This window comes from Passer domesticus, chromosome 7 (genome assembly GCF_036417665.1).
Source record: "Passer domesticus isolate bPasDom1 chromosome 7, bPasDom1.hap1, whole genome shotgun sequence".
Taxonomy (NCBI): Eukaryota; Metazoa; Chordata; class Aves; order Passeriformes; family Passeridae; genus Passer; species Passer domesticus.
This window is the reverse complement of record NC_087480.1, coordinates 32,921,888-32,932,743: the sequence shown is the minus strand read 5'-3', so window position 1 is coordinate 32,932,743 and position 10,856 is coordinate 32,921,888. Positions and strand designations below refer to the sequence as shown.

General features: G+C 60.3%; 2 protein-coding genes across 2 annotated transcripts; one reads left to right on the top strand and one right to left on the bottom strand.

The window, feature by feature from the left end:
- Window positions 1–700: 700 nt before the first annotated feature.
- On the bottom strand, window positions 701–6,748 carry FAM78B (family with sequence similarity 78 member B). The gene is made up of 2 exons (XM_064427507.1): window positions 6,330–6,748; window positions 701–4,790 (listed from the first exon to the last, which is right to left on the bottom strand). The coding sequence occupies exons 1-2, from the start codon at window positions 6,590–6,592 to the stop codon at window positions 4,268–4,270; spliced, it is 786 nt and encodes a 261-aa protein (XP_064283577.1). The 5' UTR covers window positions 6,593–6,748; the 3' UTR covers window positions 701–4,267.
- A 141-nt stretch (window positions 6,749–6,889) lies between these two features.
- On the top strand, window positions 6,890–10,603 carry PLPP6 (phospholipid phosphatase 6). The gene is made up of 2 exons (XM_064427512.1): window positions 6,890–7,384; window positions 9,058–10,603. Exons 1-2 carry the CDS (start codon window positions 7,012–7,014, stop codon window positions 9,426–9,428), a joined length of 744 nt encoding a protein of 247 aa, XP_064283582.1. The 5' UTR covers window positions 6,890–7,011; the 3' UTR covers window positions 9,429–10,603.
- Window positions 10,604–10,856: the final 253 nt, after the last annotated feature.

Below are 10,856 nucleotides of genomic sequence, written 5' to 3'. Positions count from 1 at the left end.
CCCCTCCCCCACCAAAAAAAGAGGTTTATTAATTTTTAATTGCCTTCAGGAACTATGCAGTGAATATTGGTGTATTTCCCCAAATGGCTTTTAAATGAACCTTCGTTATGAAACTCCATATTATTCCCATGTATTATTTTGACTGGAAGATAGGAACAGTTGGTCTCTGGGCTGACTTTTGTTCTCACTCTTCCACTCTGCAAGAAAGGGGAAAGGGAATCTACAATTTCCAAAGGGAAACATCTTTTTTCAGTGTAGCTTTTCAGCTTTATCAAGCTGGGCAGCTTTCCTAGTTCCCATGGCTGGGCCGCATGAACTCCTGGGCTTCTTGCTGCTCCCTCACTGTGATCCAGTTTCCCAAGGGAAAAAGGAACTTTCCAGGCTTTCCAACCAACTGCCCAATTTGCTGAAGTGTGAGGACACAGCCCCACGGCAGGATTTGTGCCAAGAGCCTGCTCAGAGCATCCTCTGGGGAAGGGCACTGCAGGGCCAGCACAACCCCTCTGGGACAGCACAGAAGCCACCTGCAAGTCAGGACAAAGTGGAGCAAATCCTCCACCAGACCCAAGGGCTTAGAGACAGCAGGGACAGCCACTGGTGCCTCTGCTGAGGCAGGTAGGGGCTGATGGAAATTCCATTAATTCCTGGTGCTGCCATGGCCCCAGAGGTACAAACCAGCCAGAGACACTCAAACACAAGGTTTGGCTCCAGTACAGCTCGAGTAGTTTTCTTTTAATCCCAGAGAAGTGAAATGCAACATTTTTCGAGTTGGTAATAACATCCAGAGACACGAGTCCAAGCCCCCTACTCGGTAAAGTCATTTGTGTTTAAGGCACTCTGCAAAACCAGCTTTCCTCTCTCTGATTTTCCCCACACGGCAGCAGAATACCTGGTTTGGTCTGTTCTCCATAGTGACATTCATCCATCCTGGCTCCTCTCCAGGAGCTGGAAACAGCAAATCCAGCGGGAGAAGCAGCAGGAGGCTGGGTCAGTAAACAGGGATGGGCAGGGCAGGGAGCCCGGGGGCTCCGAGCTTCTGCAGGGAGGGGGTGAGCACGGGGTGCCCTCCCTGCAGGCACGGCGGGGTTCCCCTTGCTTCCCCTCCCTCTCAAAAAGGGCACGGGAGCGTGGGGACCCACAGGCATCCCTCCCCAGAGGTGCTCCCAGCAGCACCCCAAAAGGCAGGGGGCTGGGTGTGGGGGAGACCCAGCTGCCCCCACTGTGCAGCAGAAATGAGCCCACCCCGACTTCCAGTTGTCAATAAATACCAATAAATAACTTAAATAAATAAATAGATAAATAAATAAGTGACCCGAAGCTGGGAAGGAGGGGAAGGGGCACCCCGAGGCTCAGGGCACAGGGAGTGTGAGGGTGGGCATTTCCATGGGCTGCCCCTCCCTGAGATAACGGGGTGCTGGTTGGGAAGGGGGCACAGGGAAAGCATCCCATGGGGTGAAGCCCAGGGGTCTGAGTGCTCATCCAGCCACAGGGAACGAGCCAAACTCAGACTCGTACATGGGAACTCTCCCCCACACCTTCCCTCCTTCCTTTGAGCACCAACAGCCCCAGAGCTCCATCTCCACCCAGGTGTGAACACCCTCCTTTGCCAACATGCACAATGCCTGCACGTTTCTGTAAACGCTGTTTGCACGTGTTTCTTTGCAAACAATTGTTGCAAACTCTTTTTTTCCCCTTCTTTTTCAATGGGGAAATGCCCACAAAGACAACCCATGCACCAAACCAAGTGCATCAAATCCAGCTGTCAGAGGAGTGGGAGTGGAAACCTGGCAGAAGCCTGGAGAGATGAACACAGGCACAGCCCCAACGCCTGCCTGCAGGCTGGGGCAGCCCTGGGGCGTCAGGCACATGGCTACAGCCAGGCATGGAGCCTGACCCTGGCACCAGGATGTTGCAGACATTCATGGACAGAAATTCAGCTACCGCTGTCTCACTGTCATGGCATCAGCCACGTGCCAAGGCTCAGACTGACCAGCAAATCCCAAGAGGTGGCAATGCTGAATTGAACAGCATCCCTGCAGCAGTGTCCCTGCTCTCCCAGACACTGGAGCCACGGCAGTGCCACAGCAGCTCCCCTGGCTGACACAGCATGCAGCCATTTCCCGTGGGTTTTGGGGAGCTGGCTCACGCAGCCTCTGGACACAGCATCCTCTCCCAGCAGGAAGCCCACCTTGGAGCTGCCTGTTCACTGGGGAACCCCCTCCTCTGGCATTTTAGCTCTGACGCTGCCAGAGATGTTTCTGTCCCCCTGGGTCAAAAGTATACACCTGCCTTACTTCAAACCAAAAGGTACTTACCCCTCCTCCCCCAGTCCTTAAGGAAAATTGTATTTCAAGTTTCTAACCCCTCTCCACACACACTTTTTGAGAAACAAAACATCAGCGATGGCAAAAGCCGCCATCGGTCCCACACCAGGACAAAACCACAGTCTCACAAGAGCAGGACATCTTCCCACACCAGCAAGCTCCCTGTGGGAGCTCTGCTGCAGAAAACACAGCAAACCAAAGCTCAAAGCCCTCTCCCCGGGGAAGCTGTAGCCCCTGCAGAACCCGACATAGGCACGGAAAGCAGCAGGTTCCAGCCCGGGGCGAGGCCGGGCGGGAGGAGCAGGAGCGCTGGCCCCGGCACACGGAACTCTTGCACCAAGGCGTCCAAAGGAAACGCTCCCAGAGGAAAAATAAATAAAGAACTGGGTCAGCAGCAGCAAACACTACTGAGGGCAATAAATAGCACGGGGGTTTCACAGGGATTTTTGGTCTAAGATGCCTCGGGAGCCCCAATGCTGGCAGGGCCCGGGGTGCATGAAGTGTCACCCAGCACTTCGCCCCAGGCTGGACCTTCCCAGCAGGAATGACCTGCATCCCCAGGGCAGCACAACCTCCCTGCAGTGTGAAGAAAGCAGGGCTGCGAGCTGAGGAGCTGCAGGGCTCGTGCCAGGGAGGACAGAGCAGAGAAAGCAGCAAAAGCCGTAACCACCTGCCCAGGAACGATGGAGCACCCAGAGCAGCAGCACAGCCATGGTTCATGCCTCTGCTGCAGCTCCAGGGTGAGATCCTGGGAACTGCCAGCTGCATCCCACAGCACCGTGCTGTCCCACAGACCAGCCAATGCCAGCCATCCAGGCAGCAAGGAGTGAGGAGAAAGGCAAATAAATCCCCCTGTGACCCCTCCCAAGCACGGCAGCAGCAGGAGGCAGCCCCCCGGCAGCACATTCACCTCCTCTTTCCCAGGCAAACCCAGGCCTGCCCTGAACAGCCTCCACTCACATCCCTGCCCTCCACAGAGCTTGGGGAGGTACCACAAAGCGTGCTGGCCCAGTAGCCATGGGTGGCTGGGGAAGAGGCCTCCACGTGAGCCAGCATTTGCGTGGGAAATGAGCAAGCACCCAACTTGTAGCGAGGGAGCGGTGAAGCGAAGTGAGGCCAGGGTACCTCTGGGCTGGTTTGGGTACCACACACACACCGAGCACCCACAGGGCTGGGAGAACAGCACTGCCCTCATTTCCCACCTGGCTGAGATTCCTTTCTGCTCCCAAAGAGCAGGGCCAGTGGGACTCCGAGGGGAGGCTGAGGAACGCAAAGACTTAGTGCACCTTGAAACAAAAGGACATCTAACCTGCCCTTAGACCTCACTCCAAGACAGAAAAGAGCTATGGCATCTCCTACACTCACAACTACTCCAAACACACCCAGACGCATGCAAAACGTGTCCCGCTCCCCGCGGCTGCAGCAGACCCCTCCCGGGCGGTGGCACCGGCAGCACCGGGCTCTGCCCGCCCCAGCACCGCCCGGTCCCGCCCCGCTGCCGGCCCTCCCGCCCGGTGCCAGCGGGCAGGCAAGGGCTGGATCACGGATCTGAACTGCATAGGTACGGGACAAGGGACCACAGAGCCCCCGCTGCCAGCAGGAACAGCCTCTGCCTCTCCCTCCAGGGTGGGGAGCAGCATCTGCCCGGGCACGGTTCAGCCACACTCGTGCTCCTCGCACTGCCCCGCAGGGAAAGACGAGTCCTTTGTGTCAGACAGCCTCTGTGCCAGCTGCAAGTACTCCATTCCGCTTCCTGGGAAATCCTCCAGCTCAGCAAACCCTCTTCTGTGCCCTTGTACCAGCCAGGCTCTATTTCTGACCGAGGAGGAGCCACGTTTGCAAGCACAACAACAAAGGCAGGAGAACCCGAGAGGTCTGCTCTGGCTCAGCAGTCCCGTTCGTCTGCAGCGGGCTGGGGGCACCCAGGTCCTCAGCTGCACGCCCTACTTGGGAGGTATCACCACGATGGGCTGCCCTCGCTTGGGTCTCCACATGAGCACCTGGGCGTCGTTGGCGTTGGGCTTCACTAGTGCGTTGGGTGGGATGGGCTCCATCCTGCTGAGGATCCGCGGCTGCTCCTGCTGAGTCCTGCCCACCAGCCGGGCCCTCTGCCCCAGCAGCTGCATGGGGTCCACCTCAATGTCCACTCGCATCCTCCACTTTATAGTCTGCAAGATGATCTTCTCCTTGGTGGTGGTGTTCATGGCCACGAGCCACGTGGTAAAGCTCTGGTCCCTCTTAATCCTGGTCAGCAGCGGCACGTTGCTGTTGCTGACGGGCACGGCCCACGTCACGCTGGGGTAGAAATTGTCGTTCATGCTCACCGAGAACCTGGAGATCTTGTTAGTGGGCCCCACCAGGGTCACGGTTTCTGTGGTGTTTCCATACCAGGGGTAGCTCACCCCATCCGAGTCGCTGATGGCTTTTACTCGTCCTTCTCGCAGGTCGGGCAGCTCCCAGCTCGACCTAGTGAAGAGGAAGAGGAAGATGAGCAGGGAAATGGCAGCAACGGTGCCTGGCGAGGGATGGGGAAGCCAGCAGCACAGGGACCCTCTGCCTGCCTGCAGCAAACTCTCAGGGACAGCCCTGAAGAACAAATTCAGCTTCGGTTTCTTGAGCACGTCCAGCTCGAGCTTTTGCTCTGCCAACACAATGCCATTTTAATTAACCTGCAATTAAACTGACTCGGCCAAAACCCACTGCTGAGTCTCTTTGGGGTCACTCTCTCCTTAATCAGGAGAGAGTGCTGGAGAACAGCCTTCCCTGTCCCCCAGGTGACTAGGGCACAGCCCAGCCCAGCAGCAGCCCCCTCCCGCAGGAGGTCTGTGATTTCTACACCTTAAATACCGAGACACGTACAACAACTGACCCCCACAATTCTGCCTGCCCCTGGCACCATGAAATCCCTGCAATGTGGCTGGGGGGAAGGGAGTGCAGCCCAGATCTTTGCTGCTGGCCGTGCCACCAGCACCATGTGGCTACGGCGAGGCCTGTGCAGCAATAACACAGCAGAGGGGCTGGGGCCACACTTCTGCCACCCCTCCCAGTGACCACCTCCACTCCAACGTCCCCAAGTGCCCCAGTGCCCCACGCACACCAATCTGTGGCGATCCAAGGATGCAGGACAAGGAGCCCACCTGTGAGCTGCAGAACACAGCCCTCTGGACATCTCCCCTCTGGCAGCACCCCTTTCCAAAGGTAGGGGACACAGAGCCAACAGCTCTGCCCCTCGGCATCCCCAAAGGGATTACAAGCCACCTGCACACTCAGCCTTGGGAAAGGCTGTTTTCCAGCTGCCACGTCTGCCCAGCACTGCAACCTTCCCCTCTTCTAACACAAGCCAAGGGGACAACTCCCCCGGCACTGCCCATGCTCCAGTCCCAGTCCCAAAGAAGAAACGATGTTTGGTGGGAGACAGCGGCCGCAAAGCCCTGGGAAGGGCGAGCTCCCGGCAGTGGGATGGTGTTGGACCAGCTGTGGGGCCCGAGGAGCAGGAACTGCGGGGTCGGGGAGCGGGGCTGGGGTGCAGGTGCTGCCCATGGGTGGCTGTGCCTGCAGAGGTGGGGCAGAGGGGCAGCACGGGGTGCTGGGGCTGGGGCTGCACTGGGTGCCAGGGTGCAGCTCCCAATGCCAGCAATGCAGCTCCCAGTGCCAGGGTGCAGCTCCCAGTGCCGAGATGCAGAACCCAATGCTGGGATGCAGAACCCAATGCTGGGATGCAGTTCCCAATGCCAAGGTGCAGCTCCCGGTGCTGGGATGCAGCTCCCAGTGCCGGGATGCAGCTCCCGGTGCCGGGATGCAGTTCCCGGTGCCGGGATGCAGTTCCCGGTGCCGGGACGCAGTTCCCGGTGCCGGGATGCAGCTCCCGGTGCCGGGATGCAGTTCCCAATGCCAGCAATGCAGCTGCCGGTGCCCGCGGGCGGAGCGGGGCAAGGTCGCGCCCCGGGGAGCCCCGCCGCCCCCAGCCCGTGCCCAGGGCCGTGCCCGGTGCCCCGCGGTGCTCACACGCCCAGGTCGCTGTAGGTGTTGTAGAACTCCATGTGGTTGCAGGCCTGGATCCAGCCCACCACCCAGGTGTGCCGCCGGGCGATGGGCGGCATGAGGACGCGGGCGGAGGCGCGGAAGTAGGGCGTGCGGTACCGCAGCACCACCGGCGAGCTCTCCTCGATGGCCGTGGCCGCCGGCTCGATGGTGGCCGACACGTCCGACACCACGATCTGCTCGCGGCGCACCCGCGCCTTGCAGGCCACGCTCTGCAGGCACCCCATGGCCGCGGCCGAGCCGCCGTCACCGCGGGCCCGGCGGGGCGGCCGGTCCCATCGCCGCCCGCCGCACGGCGCCCGCACCGGCGCCGGCAGGGCGAAGCCGCCGCCGCCTCCCTTCCGGCCCTCGCCGGCCGCCGTACGCCGGCCGCGGCGGGCACGTGCGCGCCGGCGGGCGGGGCGCGCCGCGCGCGTCACGGGCGGAAGCGGAACGGGAAGCGGAAGCGGAAGCGGCGCCGGGGCCGCCCGGTACCGGGGGCAGCGCGGGCGCGCCGCGGCCTCCGCGCCCTTGGGGCCGCGCCCGGAGCGCGCGGGGCGGGGCGGGGCGGAGGGAAGCGGCCCCGGGCAGCGTGACATGCCGGGTCCCGAGCGGGCCTGGCAGCGGGTGACCGGCGCCCGCCCCCCGCAGGCCGCCCGCCGGCGCCATGCCGAGCCCCCGCAGCAGCCGCGGCGGGCGCCCGGAGTTCCTGTCCCTGAGCCAGCGCGGGCCCGGCGCCCCCGAGAGCCCGTCCCGGCGCAGGGAGCCCGCGGCCGCCCCGCTGCCCGAGGAGGACTGCATGAAGCTGAACCCGTCCTTCGTGGGCATCGCGCTCAGCTCCCTGCTCGCCATCGACCTCTGGGCCTCCAAGCGCCTCGGGGTGTGCGCCGGGGAGGGCTCGGCCTGGGGCAGCGCCCGCCCGCTCATGAAGGTCATCGAGGTGTCGGGGCACGGCATCCCCTGGCTGCTCGGCACCTGCTACGGGCTCTGCCACACTGACAGCTCGGCCGCCCGCGAGGTGCTGCTCAACCTGCTCTTCGGTGAGGCGGGGGCTCGCCCCGCGGCGGGGGAGGGCGGCCCGAGGGATGGGGCGGAGCGGCCCGTGCAGGCTCAGCCGGGGTGCCTGCGGGCACGGGAGTGACCCTGCCGCTTAAGGGCGCGGTGGCACCGACACGACTCGTTTGTCACGGCTGCAACCGCGAAGTGGCAAACCCCCGATTGCCAAACTGCTCCCGCGGTTGCAAAACGCTCTGGGAGCCGGGGCCTCTCGCAACAGCGCGCTCCCGGTGCGCGGCCGAGGGTTGAGACACCAGGCATTTCCCTGAAAAGCTGCTCTGGCACACGGAGCCGTGGCTCCCTGCCTGCAGGGCCTTCGTGGATTGTTGTGCACCAGCCAGTGAGGAAACCTGGCTCAAAGCTCACATCCTAATCCTGCGTGGTGTAGTGTTTCACACACACACAGAACAGCCTAGGTATAGTTAAGAGGATTAATTTTTGCTTATTTAGGAACTGTAATAGCTCCAGGGCACCAGACCTTTTGGTTCCCTGATGTTACTCTTGTATGAAGCTGCAAATAATTAGGATCTCACAGTCCAGTTTTGAATTGAAATTTGCTTGGTGGGAAACATAGGTTTGTGCATCTTTCTCATCTAGCAGCACATGGTTAAATTGGAGCCCCAGAGCAGAACTGGATGCCTCCAGCCTACCCTTTGCTCCAGGGAGAGCTGTCCCAGCACCTCAGTGCTCTGGGCAAGAGCCACCCACCTCTCTGGGGATCTGCCCCTGGGTTGCAGCACCCATGTGGGGAAGGAGGATTCCCTCATGTCCAACTTGAATCTCCCAGTTCCTGTGTAGAAAAAGCAATTGATCTAGTTTTACATGTGGGGAAAAAAAAAAAAAAAAAGAAAATTTGGTCTTAAATGATTAACCAAAGGAAATGAACTGAAGTGACCAAAAGATTTGGCATCCAGAAATGGGTCTTAGGGCAAACAGAAGTTGATCTCTTACACAACAAGAAGTAGCCCAGGCTGTGGGTGCTGTGCTAAGCTGAGCTAACAGGGATGGAGAAAGCACCCTTTGCCCTACATGAGGAGCTGCTCTTGCCAAATACTGTCTGAACATTTATCACAGGCACTTTGCCTCTTCTGTGACCACAGCCTTTAGCTCTCAGGGGCAAGCCACCATCAATTATCCTTGATTCACGTCTGGAAAACCAGAGCAGGGTTAACTTTTCCCTGAGCAGCAGGGAGAAGGCAGAGCCCAGAGCCCTGGCAGCCCAGCAGCCCTGAGCATTTCCCGCTGGCCTGTGCTGGAGGGGAGGGGGTTGATCATTCACCTGGTCAGTTTGACCCCGGTCAGCAGGGCAATGCAGAGTCAGCACTGCTGGCAGGAAGCTCTGGGGGCTTCATGCCTCTGCTGCCCTCAGATTAAGGAGCAGATCGGGCCCTCAGTCAGATTCTGCACAGAGAGAAAAGCCCTGGGGTGCAGGCCGTGGCAGGCCAAGGGGCTGGTGGTGCAGGAGGGGTGAGTGCCGAGGAGCAGAGGTTCAGGATGTGCTCGTTCTGCTGCAGAAGGCCGAGAGCAGCTGCGTGCTGTGCTCTCCCTGCCTGGGTCTTGCAGCCATGGGGAAAAACATCCCCTTTGGGCAGCTTGGACAGCCGATGGCCCTCAGCTGATGATTCTGCCTTCATAACCCCTGTTGCTGTCTCTCCAGCGTTGCTGCTGGACCTGGTGATGGTGGCGGTGGTGAAGGGGCTCGTCAAGCGGCCGCGGCCCACGCACAACAAGATGGACATGTTCGTCACCATCTCGGTGGACAAGTACTCCTTCCCCTCGGGCCACGCCACCAGGGCCGCTCTGGTCTGCCGCTTCGTCCTGCGCCACCTGGTCCTGGCCGTGCCGCTGCGCGTGCTCGTGGTGCTCTGGGCTCTCATCGTCAGCATCTCCCGGGTCATGCTGGGCAGGCACAACATGACGGACGTGCTCTTCGGGCTGCTGCTGGGCTACGCGCTCTACGGCGTGGTGGAGCACTGCTGGCTGTCCCCGGCCACCGCGCCCGCCCTCTTCGCGCTCTGGAGCCGCTGACCGCCCGCTGCCCCGGCACCCCGCAGGGGCCCTGTGCTGGTGTTCTGAGCGCGCACGGGAGGGGATTGTGGGGCTGAGCTGGCATCCTGAACCCCATCAGCCCGGCCAAGACTTCCACACGAGCGGTGCTGCAGGCTCCAGGCCTGCCCTCAGATGTCCGGTGCTGTCCTGCCGGCTGTCGGGCAGGGTCTGCGCTGGCTGTTCTCTGGTGACCAAAAGCAGTCTCTGCAGAGCCTGGGGAGGGCTCAGCACACCCCTCCGGCAGCTCACTGCTAATACTGTGAATCTGCATGCTCTCGCTGGGCACCTGCCATAGCCCATGGTGTGTGTGGTAGCTGTGACTCTGCAGAGGTTTCTCTGCAGTGACCCCTGTATCTGTATCCTATAAATACACTGATCATGCTGCTGTTGTAACCATACCCTGCACAGCCTGCTCTACAACACCTGCCTGGAGGGGACCCACAGGGCTCTGTCCTCAGAGTTAGACAGAGCTTTGCCTCCCTAAGCAGTCTCTTCCCTATTGCTCTCGTTTAAGTGCTGCACTAAGGCTAGATGTGGAGCACATGGCCCCCAGGGTCATTGGAAAAGGATAGTGGCACTGAAGGGTTGATCATTCTGTGGCCAACAGGGTGAGCAGCTCCCAGCAGCAGCGTGCTCCTGAAGCTCTTGTCCAGAGCTTCCCAAATCCTTTTTCCCTCCACAGGCTTTTCAGTATTCCAGGCTGCAGAGAGTCCTGCAGAGCCAGCCCCTTCCCAGAGCCCAGAAATACACCCAGCCCCAGGTCTGAGCCTTGCTTGCACCTCCTGCAGCCAGAGGCCTGGCTCTGCCAACCACGGCCACGGCTCCCTGTGCTCCAGGCAGGCTGGCTTTCCTCCCCTGGCACCACCGGCAGCCTGTTTTTCACAAAGGGCTGCTGGTCCTTGGCAGGAGGGGAACACAAGGAGCCTCTATAATGAGCTGGGGCTGCGACTGAGCCAGAAAATCAGAACACATTTCAGCAGAGACCACAGCCAGGCAGGGAGTGAGGGCTCTAGACTGAGCTCAAATAATCAACTTCAACAGTGCTCCTGGCATGTGGCTAAAGGGATTGGGCCCAGGTGAGGCTCTTTGTGGTCATTGAGGTCTATTAGTGCACACAGGCTCTGGAAAGCACCAATTAAATCATATTAAAACCAGGCAGTGTTTTAAGTGTGCCGTTCTCCTGGGTGGAGTGTGCAGGAGCAGCCTGATGGCTGCTGGTACTAGCACCCTGTCACTGTCACTCGCACAGGGGCTGAAATGGAAGTGCTTGACATGACAAGGTTCCCCTGAAGCTGAGCCCTGACCCACTGACAGGGTGAGCCAGTGAAGCTTCCAGGTCTGGGTTGGTGCTGCAGTAACCAAAAAATAATCCCCTGGGTTGCACTGCATGCCTGGCAGCCAGCTGGG

Coding starts and splice junctions, on each gene's coding strand:
- FAM78B (XM_064427507.1), bottom strand. CDS start 6,592: ATGGGGTGCCTGCAGAGCGTGGCCTGCAAGGCGCGGGTGCGCCGCGAG. Junction 4,791..6,329: donor ACCTACAGCGACCTGGGCGT/GTGAGCACCGCG, acceptor CCTCTTCACTAG/GTCGAGCTGGGAGCTGCCCG.
- PLPP6 (XM_064427512.1), top strand. CDS start 7,012: ATGCCGAGCCCCCGCAGCAGCCGCGGCGGGCGCCCGGAGTTCCTGTCC. Junction 7,385..9,057: donor GCTGCTCAACCTGCTCTTCG/GTGAGGCGGGGG, acceptor CTGTCTCTCCAG/CGTTGCTGCTGGACCTGGTG.